This window comes from Manis javanica, chromosome 17, assembly GCF_040802235.1.
Source record: "Manis javanica isolate MJ-LG chromosome 17, MJ_LKY, whole genome shotgun sequence".
In the NCBI taxonomy this organism is placed as follows: domain Eukaryota; kingdom Metazoa; phylum Chordata; class Mammalia; order Pholidota; family Manidae; genus Manis; species Manis javanica.
The window spans coordinates 11,479,638-11,504,036 of NC_133172.1; the positions used below are offsets into that span (position 1 = coordinate 11,479,638).

General features: G+C 46.6%; 1 protein-coding gene across 1 annotated transcript in view; it reads right to left on the reverse strand.

Moving 5' to 3' along the window:
- Window positions 1-22,700, reverse strand: part of LOC140847149 (zinc finger protein 541-like) — a 38,420-nt gene extending 15,720 nt beyond the window's left edge. The window contains exons 1-9 of the mRNA XM_073226399.1: window positions 22,457-22,700; window positions 9,170-9,573; window positions 6,330-6,573; window positions 3,810-4,464; window positions 2,117-2,175; window positions 1,673-1,849; window positions 1,303-1,474; window positions 496-622; window positions 61-192 (exon numbers count right to left, since the gene is read on the reverse strand). Coding sequence (XP_073082500.1) covers window positions 61-192; window positions 496-622; window positions 1,303-1,474; window positions 1,673-1,849; window positions 2,117-2,175; window positions 3,810-4,464; window positions 6,330-6,573; window positions 9,170-9,476 — 1,873 coding nt within the window. The 5' untranslated portion in view covers window positions 9,477-9,573; window positions 22,457-22,700. The remainder of the gene's footprint in view (window positions 1-60; window positions 193-495; window positions 623-1,302; window positions 1,475-1,672; window positions 1,850-2,116; window positions 2,176-3,809; window positions 4,465-6,329; window positions 6,574-9,169; window positions 9,574-22,456) is intronic.
- Between the last annotated feature and the right edge of the window lie 1,699 nt (window positions 22,701-24,399).

The following is a 24,399-nucleotide window of genomic DNA, read 5'->3' on the forward strand; positions in this document are numbered from 1 at the left end:
TCTGCCCATAGCAGGCCTGCCGTGTGATGGTCAGAGATGACAGGCCTGAGCCTCACTCACCAAGCTTGCTGCCGATGACTCTGTCAGAATCATCCTGAGTGGACATGGAACAGTGTTTAAATACAGCCCAGACCCCTCCCGGATGGGGCTCAGCACCAGGGGCGGCATATCGGGAGAGCACTGGAACGATCCCTGCAGGGAGTGGTCCACCGGGAGCACCGGAGACCACGGGCAGCGCTGGTGGCCTCCTTCGGGGCCCGGCTCCCCAAAGGCAGAAGGAGCGGGAGACAGGAGCGATGCCTTGGGCCGCAGGCACTTTCTCCGCTTTCTGGGCTGGCTACTCTCCTCCCCGTCTCTGTCTTGTCCCTGGAGAAGAGAATTCAAAGCCACAGGGGGTGACTTGAGGCCACGTGTGCACAGTTCAGTCTTCAAGGGGGCGCGCGGATAGGCAAGGGCACTGCCCATGGAGCCAGAGGGAAACATAACACCCAACACCCCTGTCGAAGCCGGCCTCAGCAAGGGAGCCGAGCGGGGCCACCACGCCCGAGCCAGACCCCAGACTCTCGGCATGGACGTGTGGTGCGGGAAGCTTCCTCATGTGCCCCGCCCCCAGGGAGAGGCCCTGATACAAAGGGTTTCGGAGATGTATGAGGCCAGCGTCAACTTGTTAAAATGACCGGCACTTAGAGATGGGGCCGGAGATGCAGTGCAACAGCACCACAAGATGAAAAATGACCGCAGCTCCATGAGATGGACAAGGGGATCTATGCACCCTGTCGCCCGGCCTGGAGGGGGCTTCTCCAGGTGGGACCCTCCAGTCCAGGCTGCAATGGCTGATCCCATGAACTTACATCTCTTACCCACCTCCACACAATCTCCCCTCTTTCTACCAGTCTTACTGCTCCTCATCCTCCAGGTCTCAGCTCTAACCACCTCCAGAAAGTCCTCCTTGACCTCCTCAGGCGGGGTCTCTGGGGTCCCCTCAGTCCCTTTGCTCCCCCTCCCAGCCCAGCCCAGTTGAGACCTCACTGTCTGGCATGGGTCCATCTACTCACCTGGACTGGCAGCCCCAGGACGCCAGGCTGGGGCCGTCCCTGTCACCATGGTCTCCTCAGCACTGCCTCCACAGGGCCGGCATGGAAGGTGGATGAATGAATGCGCAAGACAAGCTGTTCTGGAGAGATTTTTTGTGGCACTTGGTTTGGGCTCTGCCCATGGCTTCCACTGGCAGGTTGTGCAGGAAGCAGTGGGAAGTGGACCGACCAGTACCCACCTTGGCTATGCTCCCGGGGGCTGGCTCACTGGGCCCACAGGCTCCGATGCAGGAGTCCCCAGAGGAGCTATGCTCATGCCGTCGAGGGTTTCCAGGCTCCTGGGGGGCTCTGTGCCTCCACCTCCGGCCTCAGCACCTGTCTCAGAGGCTTGAAAAACTCCATGCCGGACACCCACACACCGACAGAGAAGAGATGGTAGCCTACGAGGAACCATAGGCAAGCGGCAGAGGGGACGCTCCAGGCTCAAGCGCCAGCCCGCCCTCCCCGGAGCAGCGCAGCCAGACTCCTGGTCACTGCCCAGGCTTCCCCAGGAGGACGCCTCCATCCTGAGACAATGACACCCAGCCACTGACTCCCTCCCCCAAAGCCTGTGAGCGCCTTGCGAACACAGAACCTACTGCACGCGCGCCTTCACCTGTTGGTCCTGCTTCCTTCGAGGTGACAGCCACTTGTCGCTGTGAAAACAAATATGGCTGGTCAGCCCTTTCTCTGTATAAAATATCTGGCTGCAATTCTTGCAGACATACGTGCTCCTTGGCTCTGCCCAGTCTGCAGGGCCTCCATTTTGCTGGTTACTGTGGACAGACACGGCAGGGGGAAGAACGGGGGAAGGGGACTCCACCCATTTTTTTCTTTTTTTTCTTTTAAGTCTGATCCACTGACAACTCTCGATGAATCCCCAGAAATGGAGACGATACCCCCTTCCTTCATGGCCTGGCGGGCACCTCTTCAGGGCTGAAGCATCCAGAGCTCACTCGCCCAAGGCCAGCACATAAAAGCCCCCAGAGGACTCCCGAGGGGTTGAGCCCCCAGGCCCGGCAGGGAGGGGCTTCTGAACTTACCATCCGCCTGCCGTGCTCTCCTCCTTCACTGGATCGGGGAGCCGGTAGGTATTTCCATCCTGAAGATGAAAATACATTTGAGCCAACATATAAAAAATGAGGCATATGCAAGGACTAAAACTACAAAGTGCCAAGAAGAAAACACAGGTGTGACTCTGTGACCTTGGATTAGGCCATGCTCTCTTGGATGACACAGAAAGAGAACAAACTGGACTTATCAAAACTGAAAACTTCTCTGCATCAAGGGACACCATCAAGAAAGTAAGATCACACAGAATGGGAGAGTCATTACACGTTATACATCTCATAAGGGCCTTGTATGTACAGCTCAACAAAACTCAAATAACCCAGTTCAAACATGCACAAAGGATATGAACAGACACCAAACCAAAGACACATGAATGGCTGATAAGCACATGAAAAGATGCTCAGCACCACCAGCCATTAGAGCCTCGTGAGTCAGACCATGATGAGGTAGCACCTCACATCCACTAGAATGGCTATGGTAAAAAAAAAAATTGGACAATAGCAAGTGCTGATGAGGCTGTGGAGAAATCGGAGCCCTCATACCCCGAGGATGGGGATGTGAAATAGCACAACTGCTTTGGAAAAGCCTGGCAGCTTCTCAGATGGTTAAACACAGAGCTACCCCATGAACTAATAATTCCACTCCTAGGTAATTTCCAAGAGAAATGAAAATGTATGTCCCCACAAAAACTTGTACAAATGCTCACAGAAGCACTATTCACAATGGCCAAGTGGAAACAACCCAAATGGCGATCAACTGATGAATAAATAAACAAAATGTGATGTATCCACACAATGGAGTATTACTCAGCCATAAAAAGGAGCGAAGCCTGGCTTATGCTACAACATGAATGAACTTTGAAAACATTATGCTGAGTGGAAGAAGGCAGACATGAAAGGCCACAGTGTATGATTTCAATTATATGAAATGTCCAGAGTAGGCAAATCCATAGAGACAGAGGTAGATTCATGGTGCCAGGGGCTGGGAGGTTATGGGGAGACCTGGGGGGACAACTAAGGGTATGGGGTTAATTTCTGGGGTGATGAAAATGTTCTGGAAAAAGTGGTAATGGTGCACAACCTTCTTGAGTATACTTAAAGTCACCAGATGGTGTGATTTAAAATGGTTAGATGGCACACGAATATTAAAGCTGTTTAAAAAAATAGAGGATGCAGCTGTTGGGTGCTAGACCTGAGCACGTCGCAAAGAGAAGCGGCTGACCGCCTGGCGCCCAGGTCCTCGTGGCCACCACCTGGGCAGGAACCAGGCTAATGCTGCACAAGTGCTGACACATGTGGGCACCCCTGCCCCACAGCCAGAGATGGCATCTCATGCAGGAATACTGAGGGGGAAGGAACTCTCCCTTTATATCCTCTGGAGAATTTGAGGGGCAAACCCAGAAGGAAGAGATGGGCAAAAGGAGGGCAAGCAGAAAAAACTCAGTGAGGGAAGGTGACACAGGGCGTCCCAGCGACTTGCAAAGCCTTCATCCTGGCTTTTCTGTGGGTGAGGTTGGTGGGGGGGCCACGATCTCCCTGAACCTTCACTTCCCCTCTGTAAAACTGGGTCTGAGGACGCACGGGCACTAAGTAAAATGCCTGGATGACTCAAATTCAGAAACAAGTGATGAGTGAGACTCTCATCTCACAGCATAAAGTCAGGTACCTGGATCCTGTTGGATATCGTCAGCTTGGACTTTGAGTCCTGTGGGGGGTCCACCGAAGGCACAGCGTCCTGCCAGCTCTCCAGGGTGGGCGGCAGCTGGGGTGGCCGCTCCGACTCAGCTGGGTGTGGACCACCATTCTCTCCTTCCCTGGAGTGAATGGCTGTGAACCCAGCGGCGGGCTCCTTCCACAGGGGGTGACACTCCTTGGGAACATCAGTGCCCAGGGTCACTGGGGCCGCTGGCGTGCAGGGGTAGGGCCCCAGTGAGGGTGGGGAGGGACAGGCTGTGTTTTTCCCTTCCCCGTCATCTGAAGCCCCAACCAGGACCGGGCCGGGAGAAGAGATCTCCTGGTGGACTGTGCTGCTCACAATAGAGCGCAGGGGCTCTCGGTTGGGCAAAAGGGGGCCCGGGGTCCTGGCTTCTGGAGGCACCAGGGATCGCAGGCCATCCGCAGCAGGCTGGTCGGCCACCTCGTAGGCAGGAGAGGAGTCCCCACAGGCTTCTTCCTTGGGGGGGGCCTCCTTCAGGATGCAAAAGCCGTGCTGGTCCTCGTAGTGCCGGCGCAGGGAGCGGTCATCACAGTAGCTCTTGCTGCAGCCCTGCTCCATGCATGCAAAGGGCTTGGTCTGCTGGTGGGTGAGCAGGTGCCTAGTCCTGGAGTCACACATGAGAAGGGAGTCAGAGGTCACTGGGGCTCAGCCTCCCACTGCAGGGTCCCGAGCCTGACTCCCCCCACAGTGCTCCAAAGGGGGAGTGGAGCTCAGAACCACAGTTCAGAACCTGCACTCAGCCCCGGCTACAGTCAAAGCATCTGGAAGGGGTGCCCCTCTCCCTCACCATTAAGCAAACCCCTTATCTGAGAGAAAAATCAACAGAAGCCAGGCCAGAGTTCCCCAGAATGGGTTCCCCAGGAACACCAGCCCTCCACAGTTGCTCCCTGAGGACGTGGGCTCAGCTGGCAAGTCCGTTCTTATAAAACACCATTTGCTTCTTGGAGGTTCACGGGAGCAAATTTAAAAGCCACATAGCAGGTAGATAGATAGAGGGTCATCTATGTAACTTGCCATGTCTCTGAAACATAGTTGCCCACAGAACTGTTTTTTGAAATAGCCCCTCTTTGCACCCTTAAGAACCAAAGTTTTGTAGAATACATCTGAGGAAAAGCTCATTTCGGGAGGATCCTGCCTTTATCAAAGGAGTCCTTCCCCTACCATAGAATTCCTACAAGGAGACAGCTGCCTGAAATCCCCCACAGGAAAAAATACAATTTACAGATGTGCTACCAGAACTTTCTAGAAAACAGCCAAATGTGCCTCCTATAATATAAATGAATACAAATATGCACAATGATTATGTCATACTCATATCTACATTAATAACTATAAACAGATGAGAAAATCACCCTCTGCACTCCAAGCAGCCCTAGTCTGGACAGTCCTAATAATACTGCACATGGGACGTGTCTGATAAATGACAAAGCCCTTCCCTAAAGGTCAGCCCCGGCCTCCATCGGAGGAGAGTGGGAGAGACCCAATCTCCAGCTCCCCTGTTAACTGGTCTGTGACATGAGCAAATCGTGGCCCTTCCCTGGGGGGCTTGGTGAGAGGATGAGTTGGAAGGTGGGTCAGTCAAAGCCCTGTGGGACGGCCAGGACCATATAAAATGCAATGGACTCTAGCTCCATCCATGTTGTTGCAAATGGTAGGGATAAGGGGGTGGTGGGGGAAGAAAGCGGGCATTACGATTAGCATGTATAATGTGGGGGACATGGGGTGGGCTGTACAGCACAGAGAAGACAAGTAGTGATTCTACAGCATCTTACTATGCTGATGGACAGTGACTGTAATGGGGTTTCTGGGGGGGACTTGGTGAAGGGGGGAGACTCGTAAACAATGTTCTTCATGTAATTGTAGATTAATGATAACAACAACAACAAAAAAAGCAATGGACTGCTGTCTCCCACTTGCCAGTCTCTTGGTTTGAGAAAGTCTGTCTGTCCTTCCTCACTAGCAGGAAAAGCTTATCATTTACCAGACATTAAGAACAAAAGGAATTCTGCTTCAGACTCTTTTATTGGGCTTTCTTTTTAAAATCGAGTTAAAAATAATAATAATAATAAGTTAAAAAAGACAAGAGTCTCTCATGCCCTGTGGAGTCCAGGTACATGTTCCTCATATAAACAGGGGCTGGTTCTCCTCAGGTACCCACCACTGTCTCCAAACATTTCTCTATAAAGTTAACCCGACTCCCTCCATGACAACATTGCCTCGGGACGTCCTGTCTGCAAATCAAGGCAGTGATTTTCTCATTGGTAGACTTTGGGGGCTTGGAAGGGTGACCTGTTCAGGGCAGTGCCAGACCTGTCCCCAGACATGGAGTTCTTGTGTAAGCACCGGTCACAGGGACCCAACACCAACAGGGTGTGCCGGGCTCATCTGGGAGGTGATGAGAATGACCTAGGAACATGCCCCCCGACCCCAGGCCCCTGCACAGACGTTGGTGACCACACTCCTACATACAGGTGGTCCCGGCGCTTAAAGGCCTTGCTGCAGATTCCGCAAACGTGTTTCCGTTCCTGGCTGTGCGTGAGGTAGTGCTTGCTCCGGGAGCTGGTGCTGCTGAACACCTTCCCGCAGACGCTGCAGTCCAGAAGCAGCTTCTGAGGCGAAGTGTGATGCTGCTCTTCTTTCCCTGCGCTCCCGGAGGTGGCCCTGCCTCCTTCGTCAGCCTCTCCAGGCACCTGAAGCACGGCCAGCCTCAGGTCTAAACAAACAGGAGAAAGCCACGTTAGAGACACCCGGGGACATGGAAGAGCTCGGCTAAAGCGCTCCCCGACTCTCAGAACCGCAGTAGACGCGGGAAGAGAGGCCCGGGAACCCTTTCTCCATCTCCAGCACCTTAATTCACAGAGAGAACAAGGCCTAGACTGGGCAGTGGGGAGAGTAAGGACCCTGGCCCGGCCACGCTGCAGGACGGCGCCCAGTCAGAGGCCACACTCAGGACAGTTGTGGCCTGGAAGGCTTCTAAAGACTAGGGTGCTGTGGCGGCAGGGGCTTTATGACACCATTTATCTGGGACTCCGCAGAGGTGGGATCCAAGAATCCAACAGGCCAGCTTGTGGGGGGCGGAGGGGCTCAGCTTCAGGAGCCGAGTGCTCAGCGTCTGAGCCTGAGACCCAGCGGAGAGACCCAGCAGCACGGAGCCCGGGCTGGGCCTCCAGGCCCGGCCTCTCGTCCCGACCTGCCTCTGGCCGCTGCCTCCTGTGACTTCACCTGCCTGATCTACATTCTCCTCCTGTGGGAAATCACTGTCCCCAGCGGTCAAATGATTCCAACAGTGTAAATGAGGAAAAACAGGACTCCTTATGGGGCAAGTCCCCAGCCTTGCTGAGTTACTTTTACAATGCTCATTAAAGCAATTTAATTAAACTAGAAAACAAAATGTTGCTTCAAAAGATTAGCAAGGACCCTGACAAAGAGGCAAACGAGTCACCGGCCCAGCAAGCCGCCTGCCCTTCCCCGGAGGCCGGGTTCCAGGCGCTCTCCAGCTGTGTGCGTCCCTGACGGACAAACCCACTGCTAGGAATACGCTCAAAGAACCGATCCAAGAGAAAACACGTGTAAGAAGTTGCTCACAGAAACACCGTAACAGTCTAACCAGCAAGAATATGGCCACCCAACGCCACGGAGTAATCGTTACAACGATAACTGAATATTCTACCTTTATATATGAAAGCAAATATACTAAGGTTTAAAATTTTCAAATAGAAATGTCCACTTAATTTCTGCAAAACCATGTCTTTCTGAGTGACTTCACCCATGGTTTAAAAAATCTATGCGTGGGAGCCGGGGTGGGGATTTTTCCTGTTACTCTTCTTCATTTTCTAGGTTTTCTTAAATAAATAAGCATTACTTTTCTAACTTAAAAATTAAAATTAATAAAAGTATATGCATTTATGAATTTAAGTTATGTAAGCATTAAAAAACAAAGAGTTAAAACTTAATGTTCAGTGGACTTTTTTAATAAGGTTAAAAAAATGCAATTTAAAATGAATTTGGAAATGTTGAACTAAGTTAATGATTGTAACATTTTTCAGTGGGGCGCATGGATCCGTATGAAAATCTGGTGAAAGCTGCAGTTTCTCTGGCCAGCAAAATGCACACATGTGCACACACTTTTTTTTTGTATCATCAATCTACAATTACATGAGGAACATTATGTTTACTAGGCTCCCCCCTTCACCAAGTCCCCCCCACGACCCCCATTACAGTCACCATCCACCAGCGTACTAAGATCCTGTAGAATCACTACCTATCTTCTCTGAAATGTGCACATGTTTTAACACTGGCATTTTCATGTTAATTTCTGTGGACGGGGTTGAGAACCCCAATTACGGTACCCACAGGCCTGTCCAGTGCCCAGGGCAGCACCATGGATGTCCCAACTCTAGGAATTTATATTTAGCCACTGTTGCAACACGGGAGCACTGCACCTTGCGTGGAGTGGGGGCCTCGGATGTTTTTCATTTTAGCAAGTCTTCAGGGGGCTTCGTGAGCTGCTTATCCCAACCAGCAGTAATATCTGGTTTGCAGGGCCACTCCAGATGTGGCTTTCCCCGCACGTGCTGTGACTCTCACTCGATCAACCCACCTAAGCATCCTACCTAAGGATATCGTGAAGAGGCTAAAACAAAAACTGAGTTTATCTTGTGTGGGAAGCGTGAAGGCAAAGCAAAAGGCAACAAGCAAGGACTCTAATTACTGTCGTAGTTCTCTCTTTGCTGAAGAGAAGACTTAGAACTAAATCAATGGGCTGCCGGCATTAACTCAAACAATATCGATAAAAATCTGCGCACTGTCCAGTGCTTTATAATCTACGAGGGGCTTTGACATTCACTTCTTCTTTTGCTTCTGACCGCTGTCACTCTGGGGAAAGCAGAGTGCGTATTGTCATCCCCCACTTTGCAGACGAAGACACTGATCCTTAGGAAGAAGAGACAACCAAGGAGCAAATGGACAGGATCCTAGCTCATTCTGCAAACAGGAGAAGAGCCTCTGAGATGTGGCATGGGCAGGAAAGTCTCTCACCACCTCAAAGGTCTGCCCACTCCACACACAAGATTAGGATATCTCCAAACATCCACATTTCTCAGCATTATTTCCTAGGATCAGTATTCAGTTTCCTTGACTAGTGAATTGGGAACAATGCCCAAGCAGAAAACCACAAGGTGACTGTCCTTCCCCATTCACCCACAGAAACGGAAAGTTTCCTTAACCAATCCACACAGAATCAACATGTAGGTAGCCCAGGAAATTCCACACAGCCCACCAGGCCCTGGGACCCAGGTGGACAGCCTCACCCTGTAAAGAAGCCTGAGATTCCGGGTCTGCATACTTCTCCAGCAGCTTCACGGAGTCACGGTCCTCCCCAGAGTACAGGGAGAAAGCATCTACGTTGTCCTCCAGCACCTTGCTGGGCACATTGGGTGCTGGGAGGCTGGGGTCCATGTCCAAACCACTCAGGCCAGCACAGAAGAGGTCTCGGGAGCTGGGACCCAGATCCTGGTTGAGGGCATTGCTGCAGTTGAGTCCTTGACTCTCAGAAAATGAAGGGAGGTGTATCTCGGATGGATGGGCACCCTCCTCCCCTGCGCTGTTCTGGTCCATGGCTCTCTGCTGCCAAATCTTGGCCAAGAGCTACTCTCCAGACGAGCGAGGCTTGCAAGGAATCGGGGAGGAGAGATCCCTCGGTGGTTTCTAAGTCCTGAAAACAAACAAGGAGGAATCAAAATCATGAGATGGCCATGGAGCATACAGAGCATGGACTTGGACTTCAAACAGACCTGTATCTGGGTCTGTCCTCTGCCATTTAACAGCCATGTCAACACAGGTAATTCACTTAAGCTCCACAAGCCTATTTCCTCTTCTGTAAGTTGGGCCTAAGAGCACCTCCATCATAAGGTGGTTGTTGGGAATAAATTTAAAGATTTCCAGCAAATTCATGGACTGAACCAACTTCTTCTCCAGCAATGAACATATACAAATATGACAAAAGATAATTTTTAATATATAGCCAGGCTCAAGAGACAGGTAAAACCCCAAGTTGCCAGGAAAAATGTGAAAACTGAAAGACGACTTGGAGGTACAAGCTCAGGTCTGCCTTAGGGGAAAATCAGACTCAGATACAGGACTCGGAGCTGTTGCCTAATACGGCAGCCGCAAGGCATATGTGGCTCTGAAGCGCTTGAACTGTGGGAGGCCCAAGTCGAGACAGACTGTGAGTATAAAATACACAGTCAATTTAGAAGATTTAATGCAAATCAAAACAAAGAATGTATCTGTAATGTTTTACATTATTACATGTTGTAGTGGTACTTTAGATATAGTGGGTTAAATGTTATTAAAATTAATTTCGTCTACCTCTACTTTTCAATGTGGCTCCAAGAAAATTATAAATAATATATGCCTTATATTAAATTTCTATTACAGAGCATTACCTTGGAGGCTGGCACCTGGGGTCAAAATAGACACAAGGGAAAAGGAACAGGACCTTGAGCTCACAGGAAATGGGGACCTGGGACCCCAGAAGAGTTGTGACATCCACAGGACAACTAAAGAAATAAAAGAGAAACTGCACACAAGCCTGGAGAAGCATTCCAAGAACTAAAAGATGAGAGATGAGAAGACCCAGCACAAGAAAAGAAAAAGTCAGTATGAGACAAGAGCAAATATCTTTTAAAAGAAGCAATTGGAATTCTAGAAATGAAAGGCATTTAAATAAAAATTCACTGGCAGGTTAAAGAGCAGATTAAACAGTGCTAAAGAGGAATAATTAATCAGCAGAGCAATCTGAGGAACTCCCTCCCAAATTCAGCACAGAGAGATAAAGACGTGGAAAATATGACTGAGGAATTGAGGAATTATGAGGAGCAGATGCAAAAGTCCCAGGCCTGTGTCTAATAGGGAAATGAGGAAAGAGGAGACACTACAGGAGGACAGGATACTAAGGAGATCACGGAGGAGCTCCCGGGACTGCAGAAGCACATGACGCCAGGCTGAAAGGTCTGATCCTTGAAGACATGGGGTTAATAACAACCAATCATTCCAAGGCCAGAGCAGAATAAATGAAAATGAATTCACTCCGACATGCAGCAGTACTGACGAACACTAAAGACAAAGAGACACCCTAAAAACTACCAAAAAGAAGAGGCAGATGATCTACAAAGGGAAGACGACTAGCCTGGTGGCAAACTTCTCAACAGAAATAACGTTGGAAGGTGTGGAATAATACCATCAGCAAAGGGAAGGAGAGAGCCAGCCCAGAACTCAACACACGGCAACATCTGTATTTAAGGAGCAATGCAGACTTTTCTCAGTCAAGGCTTAAGAGTTCACAGGTTTCTGAATCATTTGGGAAAAAGAAAGTGACAATGATTGATTTTGTATTTTAAGTATAAACTCTAAAGGAATCTAAGTGTAACTACCAAAAGGAAAGGAATAAACTATGTAGCATTTAAACTAGTAGGATTTATCTCAAGAAAAGAAAGAGAGAAAAAAAAAAGACTCAAATTCCTAAAATCTGAAATTAAAGAGGGGACATCACTAATGACCTTACAAAAATAAAAAGGATTATAAAGGAATACTACAAACAATTACATGCCAACAAATTAGGAAACTTGGATTGAAATGGACAAATTCCTAGAAAGATACAAATTATCCAAACTGACTCAAGGGACCACAGACTACCTGAGTAGACCTGTAATAAGTAAAAAGATAGAATTGGTAATTTAAAAAGTTCCTCCCTGTGCCCCCAAGAAAAACTTTATCAGAACTCTGGAAAAAAGTCAATGGTTTATAGTAACCAAGTGAACTCCTATCAAGAAAATGGTGACTGAAATCTGGTAGGAGAAGCCTGTGACACTGTAACTTCCCCATACCCCATCCCACTCCCCAGCTCCACGGCAGTTTGCAGACAGCACCCAGTTCCTCCTGGTGTAGGAGGGAGCAGAGACAATCTTGTTCTCAAAGAACTGATGTCTCTCTTGACCCGGATGGCTCTTGAAAAGCTAACACAAAGGTCTTGCTTTGACTTTGCCTAACCTGGAACTCAGGACAGCGAGTAGAGTAGCCATGGGGATGGCATTTGTTGAAAACATTAAAGCAACTAGGGCAAGTAGTTCTAAAATTCATATGGAACCACAAAAGATCCCAAATAGCCAAAGCAGTCCTGAGAAGAAAGAATAAAGTCGGGGGGATTATGCTCCCTGACTTTGAGCTCTACTACAAAGCCACAGTAATCAAGACAATTTGGTACTGGCACAAGAACAGACCCACAGACCAGTGAAACAGACTAGAGAGCACAGATATAACTCAAGGATATATGGACAACTAATATACGATAAAGGAGCCATGGATATACAATAGGGAAATGACAGCCTCTTCAACAACTGGTGTTGGCAAAACTGGACAACTACATGCAAGAGAATGAAACTTATTATTATCTAACCCCACACACAAAAAGAAACTCAAAATGGATCAAAGACCTGAATGTAAGTCATGATACCATAAAACTCTTAGAAGAAAACATAGGCAAAAATCTCTTGAATATAAACATGAGCAACTTTTTCCTGAACACATCTCCTTGGTCAAGGAAAACAAAATAAAAAATGAATACATGGGACTACATCATGCTAAAAAGCTTCTGTACAGCAAAGGACACCATCAGCAGAACAAAAAGGCATCCTAGAGTATGGGGGCATATATTTGTAAATGACATATCCGACAATGGGTTAACATCCAAAATATATAAAGAACTCACACACCTCAACACCCAAAACACAAATAACCTGATTAAAAAATGGGCAGAGGATATGAACAGACACTTCACCAAAGAAGAAATTCAGATGGCCAAAAGACACATGAAAAGATGTTCCACATTGCTAATTATTGGGGAAATGCAAAGTAAAACCACAATGACATATCACTTCACACTAGTTAAGGTGGCCAACATAGAAAAGACTAGTAACAACAAATGCTGGCAAGAATGTGGAGAAAGTGGAACCCTCCTACACTGCTGGTGGGAAGGTAAACTAGTTCAAGCAGTGTGGAAGCAATACTGAGGTTCCTCAAAAAACTAAAAATAGAAATACCATTTGACCTGGGAATCCCACTCCTTCGAATTTACCCAAAAAATACAACTTCTCAGATTCAAAAAGACATATGCACCCCTATGTTTATCGTAGCACTTTTTACAATGGCCAAGATATGGAAGCAACCTAAGTGTCCATCAGTAGATGAATGGATTAAGAAGATGTGATACATATACACAATGGAATACTATTCAGCTAAAAAAAACAAATCCTACCATTTCCAACAACATGGATGGAGCTGGAGGACATCATGCTCAGTGAATTAAACCAGGCAGGAAAGACAAGTGTCAAATGATTTCCCTCATTTGTGGAATATAACAATGAAGCAAAACTGAAGGAACAAAATAGCAGCAGACTCACAGACTCCAAGAAGGGACTAGCGGTCACCAAAGGGGAGGGTTGGGGAGGGAGGGAGAAGGGGATTGAGGGGTATTATGTTTGGTACACATGGTGTGGGGATCACGGGGAAACAGTGCAGCACAGAGAAGGCAAACAGTGACTCTGCGGCATCTTATTACACTGATGGACAGTGACTGCAATGGGGTCTGGGGGGGACTTGATAATATGGGTGAATGTAGTAACCACATTGTTTTTTCATGTGAAACCTTCGTAAGAGTGTATATCAAAAATACCTGAATAAAATATTAAAAAATAATAATGGAAAGAGTCTTCACTGACAGCATTTGACAAAGAACAGTCCACAGAAGTAGTCTAGAAAAGTCCCTGAACAGTTACAACCACGAGGAAGAGCAGCAGGCAGCCCTGGGGTAGAGGGAAAATCCGACTCCCAGAGTCCCCGCGTTGGAATGTTCAGCATGTCCAGTTTCTCAACAAAAAGTTACGACGCATGCAAACAAAGATGTTCCAATCACAGGGTCATCCATTTCATGCAAAAGGAATCAAACAAGATGTGGCCTTTTATGTCTGGCTTCTTTTACCAGTAAGCATGGCATTTTTTCGGGTTAATCCACATTTCACAGCATTTATCTACCATAACGTCATCCTTTTTATGACCAGGAAACATTGCATTGTCTGTAGAGACCACATTTTCTGCCTCTATTAATCTATTGATGGGCATCTGGATTGTTTCCATTTTGGCTTTTATGAATACTTCTATCCACACCTAAACACTTAATAAACATGCACTGACTCACTGATAACAAATCTGGTGGACGCTAGGATACCAGGAGTTGGGCCTGGACTCCAGGCCATATCAGCGTGTACTGTTTAAAAACTTTTTGTGTTGAGATGTAACGGAACGGCTGTGCCCTCAACACCTGCGTTTCACATTGTGCATCTCCCTGTGTGTCTGCGTGTGTAGCCCACCGAGGGAGCTCAAATTCAAAGTTGAATACAGGTCCACAGACCTGGACCACAGCTCTGGGACCTGACCGAGTTCCAGAATTCACAACATGGGGGATTTAGAAAGGTGCATAATGCATACACCGTGTTTTAAATAATCCCCAGGGAGTCCAGGACAGCACCTGGTGACCAAATCATAACACCTAGGATGACTCAGAGTAAAGCGGAATAAATAGACTGCAAAGAGCAACATGTGAATTCAGGTTTGGCCACCAAAGGAGACTGGAGACACCCTGGCATTCTCAGAACTTCCTAGGTTTCTAGACTGCAGAGAAAAGGGTATGTGTGAACTGTATTAGTTTATATTCAGAGGCAAAATGATTTCCCTGCCAATTCTCAAGTTTCTTTTACAGGGCTGCTGGAAGCTGTTTTCAGTCCTCCGAGGAGCAAAGAACCCAGCTTTATTCATCTCCCAGTAATAAAACAAGCTGATAAAATATAAAGTAGTATTTTGTAAAATAAGATGTTAAGCATTTTCTCCTTCTCATGGATTACACCAAGTGCTTTACATGCATTCATTCACTCACTCCTCACTCACTACCCAGAGGCTGGTTCTATTATTACTTCCATTTTACAGGGAAGGAAAGGGACTCTGAGAGGACAAGTAATCTGTCCAAAGTCATGTACTTAACAAGTAGTTGAGCCAGATTTTAAACCCAGATAATTTGACCTTAGAGCTTGTGTGCTTATCCACCACACAACACTGATTCCTTACGGAATAAACAGCAGACCACATTGTGTACCCTTTAAACTAGAAAACACAAGAGGTTCTGGGTGGGGCCAGGGCGGGAGACAGACTGTCTCTGGAATCCCCCAACGCTTGAATCACCTGCTTTCCAGCATACTCCCAAAGTCCAGAGAACACATCGGTCTGGTCACAACCTCGGGCAAGCAAGCCCAAAGTCCAAAGGCCGTGCTTTTCCACAAAGTAAAGCAAGCCCCCCTCAGCCGATATTGAATTTACTTGGGTTCTGTCATCACACAAATTCAATTCATCAAGTGTCAGCACCTTCCATGTCCCTGTGGGGCAGGGTCTGTGGTGCCCTGGATTCTTGTAGACATACCCAAGGGTCCAGATACTCTTTCCAAGAATTGTATGTGTTTTCATTTTAAGAATTAACTAAAAGAAAAAAAATCAGTGTATCTATATGATTGGATTAACACTCTATAACCAAGTGCTACCATTTGGTTTTGATGCCTAGGGTATGTTTACAATGGCACTAAGGCAAACAAGGACTATTTTTACTGCCGCAGGCTAATGAGAAGCTAGAGGTGGATTTAGCTCATTGCAATGCCTTCTGTTCAATTAAAAGCCAACAGGCATCCTGGTACAAATGGAGGTTTTACTGTAGTTCAAACTGAGAAAGAATGGAAGAATTGAGACATCACAGGGTCTGCTAAATGCAGAAGGGCTCAGTGTGGCAGTCGGGAAAGTAGTTGTTTCAAGGAAGCAGCTAAACTTCAACAAAATAGCATGTTTGTATTTTGAATTACATTGGCTCGGTTGTTTGGCTTGTGTTTAAGTGTATGCTGACTTTATAGCAGAGAGAACTGTATAAGAACTGTTAAACTCTAGGAATATAAGCCTTGTTTCATCAACATTTTTGCATTAACTGTTTAAAAAACAATAAGTCAATACTGGCGATCCAATGCAATTTCAATTTTTTTCTTTTAAAACAGGGTCATCACTCCATGACTGGTGGGGGTAGGAAGAGAAAGAACTCTGTGAAATGCTACCTTTTGGTGGGGGGTAACCTGCCATATGGTTCTAGACTGCAGCAGGAAGTCCACACTAGATAAATAATGTTTACTGTAGCATTGTTTGGAGGGAGGGGAAAAGCTGAATGTTTACCTGGTCTACAAAGATGTTTTGTTTAGCCTGCAGTAAATTTAAATATTTTCTACTAGTTATCAAATTGAAAAATCTGTCTGAGTTCTTTTGGATAGCGTATGAACTCTCCAGAAGAACTTTCTGTACTTACAGAAATGTTCTAAATCTGCACTAATGATAGCCACGAGCCACAGAGCTAAGGAATACCTAGAAATGCAGCTGGTGCAACTGAGTGACTATTTATTTTATTTTAATTCAGTTCAAATTTATATAGCTACAAGTGGCTAGTGCCTACCAAATTGGACACTACAGATTAAGAGATTCTATGTTAAGTAAGGCTGCCAACTTGTATTTAAAATTCTGGGGGAAAAAATCTGAGCATCTTTCAACACTGAGTCCACATTCCTGTAAAGTAACAACTGGCTGGAGCTAAGAAGCTGTAGCTACTTTAGACAGAGCATGCCCCCATCAGTTTGCCACAGTCTTCACCACTCCCTGTTCTCTCACACCCACCCATCCTCTCATTTATATGCCCTGTCAGGCCTGTAGAGGCATCTGAATTCAAAACCCTGATTTGTGTGGTTTTCTTTGACCAACATCTCTTTAGTCAGTTTTGCCAAATGAAGCCCTTCAGAATCATGCCTAAATGCCCCCTTGACCTGGAGAATACTTTTCACATAACACAGTCCGAGGTTATTTCTTCCTCCTCTGAACTCCAATAAGCACTTGTCTGATAATCCTAACACTTATCCCAAATGGCCTCAGAATTTATTTTTCAGGTTCTTCAATTTTCTCTAGACTATAAGCTCTAGGTGGCTGTGACTCTGCTTTATGTGTGCATACTTCTCATAACATCTCAGCTGGGACAGAACTCTGATCAAAGAAGGCTCTCAGCAGCGCTTTCACTGAAGAGTGACAGGATTCCACTGTGCCACCTCTCTTCCTTTCTGAGAAGCCCCAACCTGTTGGACCATCAGCCTTTTATTACCCAACCACCACCCTCTTCTTTCCCTCTGCATCGGTGTTACAGGGAGGAAGTGATCATCTTTGAGTAACAGCAGGCTGCTGGAAGCTGCATGAAGAGACAGACCTGCAGCTTTTACCCTATGAAAGTTTTTCCTCATTTCCCAGTCCTAACTTTGTTATAAAACATAGGCTTGTCCACTCCTAGGAATTTACCCTAAGATTGCAGTAGAACAGTTTCAAAAAGACAGATGCACCCCTATGTTTATGGCAGCACTATTTACAATAGCCAAGAAATGGAAGCAACCTAGGTGTCCATCAGTGGATCAGTGCATGAATGGATAAAGATGTGATACATATACATAATGGAATATTATTCAGCCATAACAAGAAAACAAATCCTACCATTTGCAGCAACATGGACGGAGCTGGAGGGTACTATGTTCAGTAAAATAAGGCAGGTGGAGAAAGACAAGTATCAAATGATTTCACACATATGTGGAGTATAAGAACAAAGCAAAAACTGAAGGAACAAAACAGCAGCAGACTCACAGAACCCAAGAATGGACTAACAGTGACCAAGGGAAACAGACTGGGGAGGATGGGTGGGAAGGGAGGGATAAGGGGGAAAATGGGGCATTAGGATTAGCACACTTAATGTAGCAGGTGGGGACACAGGAAAGGCAGCATATTCACAGAAGACAAGTAATGATTCCATAGCATCTCACTACGCTGATGGACAGTGACTGTAATGGGGTACGTGGGGGGGGGACTTGATAAAAGGGGAGTCTAGTAACCATAATGTTGTTTAAGTAATTGTACATTAATGATACCAAAAAACAAAAAATCAAAAAAACAAAAACTAAAAAAACCACAGGCCTGTTTTTTTGAGCTACACAATGTTCTTTAAAAATGGATCAGCCAAAACTCGCAACAAAATGGGTACAGAGGGCAACTACCTCAACATAATAAAGACCACATATGATAAACCCACAGCTAACATCATGCTGAAGAGAGAGAAGGTGAAAGCTTTTCCTCTGAGATCGGGAACAAGACAGGGATGCCCACTCTCCCCACTGTTATTCCACATATTACTGGAGGTCCTAGCCATGGCAATTAGACAAAACAAAGAAATAAAAGGAATCCAAATTGGCAAAGAAGAAGTTAAAGTTTCACTATTTGCAGATGACATGATATTGTACATAAAAACCCTAAAGACTCCACTCCAAAACTACTAGAACTGATATTGGAATACAGCAAAGTTGCAGGATACAAAATTAACACACAGAAATTTGTGGCTTTCCTATACACTAACAATGACCTAATAGAAAGAGAAATCATGAGAAGAATTCCATTCACAATTGGATCAAAAAGAATAAAATACTTAGGAATAAACCTAACCAAGGAAGTGAAAGACCTATACCCTGAAAACTATAAGACACTCTTAAGACAAATTAAAGAGGACACTAACAAATGGAAACTTATCCCATGCGCTCAGCTAGAAAGAATTCATGTCATCAAAGTGGCCATCCTGCCCAAAGCAATATACAGATTTGATGCAATCCCTATCAAATTATCAACGAACTGGAACAAATAGTTTAAAAATTCATATGGAAACACCAAAGACCCCCAATAGCCAAAGCAATCCTGAGAAGGAAGAATAAAGTTGGGGGGGGGATCTCACTGCCCAACTTCAAGCTCTACTACAAAGCCACAGTAATCAAGACAATTTGGTACTGGCACAAGAACAGAGCCACAGACCAGTGTAACAGAATAGAGACTCCAGACATTAACCCAAACATATATGGTCAATTAGTATATGATAAAAGAGCCATGGACATACAATGGGGAAATGACAGTCTCTTCAACAGATGGTACTGGCAAAACTGGACAGCTACATGTAAGAGAATGAAACTGGATCACAGTCTAACCCCATACATAAAAGTAAATTTGAAATGGATCAAAGACCTGAATGTAAATCATGAAACCATAAAACTCTTAGAAAAAAACACAGGCAAAAATCTCTTGGACATAAACATGAGCAACTTCTTCATGAAAATATCTTACCGGGGAAGCGAAACAAAAGCAAAAATGAATAAGTGGGACTATATCAAGCTGAAAAGCTTCTGTACAGCAAAAGACACCATCAAAAGAACAAAAAGGTATCCTACAGTATGGGAGAATATATTCATAAATGACAGATCCAATGAAGAGTTGACATCCAAAATATATAAAGAGTGCACGGACTTCAACAAAGAAAAAGCAAATAAGACAATTAAAAAATGGGCATAGGAGCTGAACAGACAGTTCTCCAAAGAAGAAATTCAGATGGCCAACAGACACATGAAAAGATGCTCCACACCGCTAGTCATCAGAGAAATGAAAATTAAAACCACAATGAGATACCACCTCACACCAGTAAGGATCGCTACCATCCAAAAGACAAACAACAACAAATGTTGGCGAGGTTGTGGAGAAAGGAACCCTCCTACACTGCTGCTGGGAATGTAAATTAGTTCAACCATTGTGGAAAGTAGTATGGAGGCTCCTCAAAAAGCTCAAAAGAAATACCTATTGACCCAGAATCTCCACTTCTAGGAATTTATCCTACGAATGCAGCAGCCCAGTTTCAAAAAGACAGATGCACCCCTATTTTTATCACAGCACTATTTACAATAGCCAAGAAATGGAAGCAACCTAAGTGTCCATCAGTAGATGAATGGATAAAGAAGATGTGGTACATATACACAGTGCAATATTATTCAGCCATAAGAAGAAAACAAACTGTACCATTTGCAACAACATGGATGAAGCTAGAGGGTATTATGCTCAGTGAAATAAGCCAGGTGGAGAAAGACAAATACCAAAGGATTTCACTCATATGTGGAGTATAAGAACACAGAAAAACTAAAGGAACAAAACAGCAGCAGAATCACAGAACCCAAGAATGGACTAACAATTATCAAAGGGAAAGGGACTGGGGAGGATGGATGGGAAGGGAGGGATAAGGGTGGGGAAAAAGAATGGGGGCCTTACGATTAGCATGTATAATGTGTGGGGGGGCATGGGGAGTGCTGTGCAACAGAGAGAAGACAAGTAGTGATTCTATAGCATCTTACTATGCTGATGGACAGTGACTGTAATGGGGTTTGTGGGGGGGACTTGGTGAAGGGGGAGTCTAGGAAACATAATGTTCAGCATGTAACTATAGATTAAAGATAATAAAATGAAAAAAAACCATAAAAAATAAAATAAAATAAAATGAAAATGGATCAGCCACTGACATTTCTTTTAATGGAGAGATTTCAACTAAATATGTGGATTTCTGACTTCTCTTAAAAATTACCAGATTTGATATTCCCTGATAGTCATCAATAAGAGAGAGCTGACAGATGGTGCCGTCTCTGGAGAAGGCTGTGGCCTCCGGTTCCCACAGTCCTCACTTATCTTCTTGCCAGGCCCCTATAATAATCATCATCATAATAGTAAGAGTAGAAGCAAACATTTATAAAGGCTTTATCATATACCAGGCCCTACTCTAACCATGTATGTATCATCTCATTTAATTCCCACAATACCCCTTTGAGGCAATATGCTGTATTATTAACCCTATTTTATGGATGACGTAGTCTAGAGAAGTTAAGTAACTTACCCCAAATCAAGGTCATGATTCACCCCCAGGTAGTCTGACTTCAAAGCTCTCACACATAACCACTCCACTGTGTTGTAATTCCACACTTGAGGCAGGAACTCCTGTGTAATACTCTGCACCCACATTTTTAAACTGACTAGTCAGGAAAGACTCCCTCCTCTGGCCATCCAACCAATATAATTTTTACCAGAGGTTTAACTCATTTCCTCCGATATCTCATGAAAAGAGCAGATTTAAAGCTTACATTGTGAAAGAGAAAGACATGGTGCAATCAGTAGCCTCTGACTGTACTTCCCAGGAAAATTTCTTACCCAGAATTAACTAAACGAAGAAAAGAGACACCAAAGTTTCTCACTCTAAAAGCTGATCCTAAAAGAAGGTGCAAATAAGCACTAAAATCTAGAGGAGCAGTTTTCATGGTGAGGTGGATGGCAATGTGGGGAGCCCCCAGGTCTTCAAGAGTCTTTCAGGAAGTCAACGAGGTCAAAACTATTTTCATAAAAATATCTGCCTTTTTCATTCTCAGGGAAACTTTGCAGAGGCTACAGGACATATCCAAAGAGTCTGAATACAAAAGCAGTTATAAGAAACAACTATAAAACAATGCTATTATTCTCACTACATTTTTTGTTTTCTGAAACAGTCTTTTAATAAAAATGTCAATTATGTTAACACAGAATTGGTCTACTATTGCTATTTATAAATGAATTTAAAAAATTGTTTAAGTTTATTAGTTTAAACTTGTAATGCAGCAAATGTCAGCAGATAGAGTACACATGCAGAACGCCTCTTTGGGGTCTTCCATAATAAAGTGCAGACAAGTCCTAAGATCAAGAAGTTTGAGAACTTTGGTCCTAAAGAAAACAAGTCCTGCATATACGCATAGGCCCAGGGGTATATGTATCTGTGTAAGTGTGTCTAACACAGAAAGAAACCCTAAAACAAAACTTCTAAACTGGCGGCCACCAGACAAGTTTTGTAAGGGGCTTACACTGTCTTTAAATATTCATTAAACTTGTCAGTATTTTTAAAGTTCAAAAGGTTCCACACAGAGACAGTGTTCTGGTCTCTTCACCAAAAAAAAAAAAAAATTAAGTTCTGCAAAGCAAAACAGAAGAAAACAGCACTAGACTCATGGACACTGAGAGGTGACAAGTGGTTACCAAGGGGGAGGGGATGGGGCCAGTGAGGAGGGTGGGGTGTGTGGCGATAGGGGGATAAGAGAGCCCAGTAATTTGCAGTCACAACGTTAGGGGGTCACAGGGACTGCTAAACCAAATGATGTACATTTGAAACCAACATAAGATTGTCTATCAACGATACTTTAATTTTAAATAATGAAGTTCTCGCAACACTGTCCTGGCATTTCTATGTGGCCATTTGCATTGACTGGCGTCGCTTAGGGCGCAGTCTGGATGGTCACACTCAGGGCCTGTGGGTATCTTAAGTTGCTAGCCTGGGCTAGAGAAGGAAAAGGCATTTTTGCAATAAACAAGGCAACATAAGCCAGTCTAATAAATGTCTGCATTCCTCCAGGGAGGTCAACATGCACAACAAAAAACCCCTTTCCTTATCTGATTTCCCAAACAGCAATTCCATAATGATCTCACCACTGGTACAGAGATTTTTGGAGGGATTAGAAACACTTCTGAGAAAGAAAGGAATCCACCGAGGAAGGGCAGAAACTCACCGGAAGAGCAAGTGAGGGATCCTCCAGGGAACAGGAGGGCCCAGGTCAGGACCCACAGGGACAGCAACGGTCAGACCACTGGGTACTGCCTCCTGGAACGCCGGGTGGTAAATTCAGGATTCGTCCAACTTCTTTTGTCCTGAAGAGCAGGTGCTGGAAAGGAAGGGGACAATTCAGAACTTGGGTCCCCAAGGAAGCCAGGACACTGCTGAGAAATTGGAGGAGATGGCAGCTTTTAGAAGAAAGGAAGCAATAGCAAACGGGAGAGATCTAGGTGGGAGAAAGGGTTCTGTTGTTAAGAAAAAGTTGTTTTTTCCTCCTTTCCTATCTCCCCTGTCTGGGGAGGGACCTGGGGATTTTGCTGGGACAAGCCTAACTGGGGTAGAACTGGTGATCAAGAGAGGCTTTTGTTGGAGAGTTGGGGAAGAGGGTTGGGAAAACAAGTATCAGACCAGAGAGAAACTGGGAATGAATGGTTTGTTAATGAGTTGGAAAGACACACCAAAAAATCCTGGCGGAAAGGAAGAATTTTTGCTGGACAGCAATCCTGGACGGAGGGAAAAAATCTGTGAAGAAAGAAAGATATTTTTTCTTCTAAGTTCCAAAAAGGAGAGGGAGGGTTGTACTCAAGGGATAGAGAGAGATTTTTGTTTTTGCTGGATGATCCTAAAAAGAAAGAAACCTGGGTCCCCAAGATGAGGAGGACTCTTCAGGAGGAAACAGAATTTTTAGCAGAACGAACCTGGAAGTGGGGGTCGGCAAATCCAAGGCCAAGATGCAGAAAGGGCGGAGGTCGGGCAGGGCCCGAGATACGTGCTGGAGAGCTGCGAGGGGGCAGTTGGGGCCTGGGGGGCGGCGTGGGTAAGAAAAGGGGTGCAGTGGCCAGCGGCCGCTGAGTCTTCTCCAAGAGAGAAGGGGCTGCGGGGTGCAGCGAGGCCCGGAGCCGTTGGGAGGGCAGACAGTGCGTGCGTGACGCGGGGCGAGGGGCGCCCACGGCGCCCCCTGCGCCCTTACAAAGGTTGATAGGTGCTCTCAAAAATAAATGTACAAACAAATTAGATTTTAAAGGGATAAGAGGCTGAAAATGACGAAGGAGTGGGAAGGTGGATAGAGACGAAGAGAGGCGGCCGTGGCGGCAGCAACCGGGTTTTACCCGCTTCCGGGGGTCGCGCGCCGGGCCTCGCGGGTCTCCAAGCGTCCCCAGGTCTCCACAGCGCTGCCCGCCGGCCGGGCACGCTCGCGCAGCCGGGCCTGCCCCCGGGGCATCTTGTGAGCTCACCCGCGACGCGGGCACGCGTGCGCGGCACCGGCCGCCGCCGCCTTGCCCGGCCCGGAGCATCCTCGCGCGCACCTTAGACGCCCGGGCGCCCCGCGCGTGCGGCCCGGCGGGGCGGCCTCGGCGGTTTTTTGCCCAACGCCGAGGGGCGGGGGCGGGGCCCGGGCGGGGCCTCCGGCGGGGCGGGGCTGAGCGCGGTTAGGCGCCCGGCGGCGGACGGGAAGGGAGGCAGTTGGCCGGGGGAAGGCATTGCAGGGTTAGGAGCCGCCGGGGGACGCCCCGGAACGCGCTGATGCGGAGCTCGCGCCCGTGCGGGCCGTTGGGAGCCGCAGTCCCCGTCCCCGCGAGGAGGGCTTGGGGAGTAGGCGCCCCTCCCGCAGGGCTGTGGGGCTCAGCAAGGCGGCCCCACGTGCTCTTCAGGAGGCGGCAGCGGACCACGAGCCCCCAGGCCTGCCCTTCGGGGCCTTGGGAAGGCGCGGGGCTGAGAACCCCTAAGGGGGCGGGGCGCGAGCTCACCCGCCTTCCCTTGAGCAAACCCTGAGCCATGTGCGGGTCTGGCCCTGTGCTGAGCAGCGTTGAGGGACAGACAGAAGCCGGGAGGAGCAATGGCCCGGTCTGGTCAGGGAGTTTGCTCCCTGGAAGGACACAGGGATTCATTCCTTAGAAA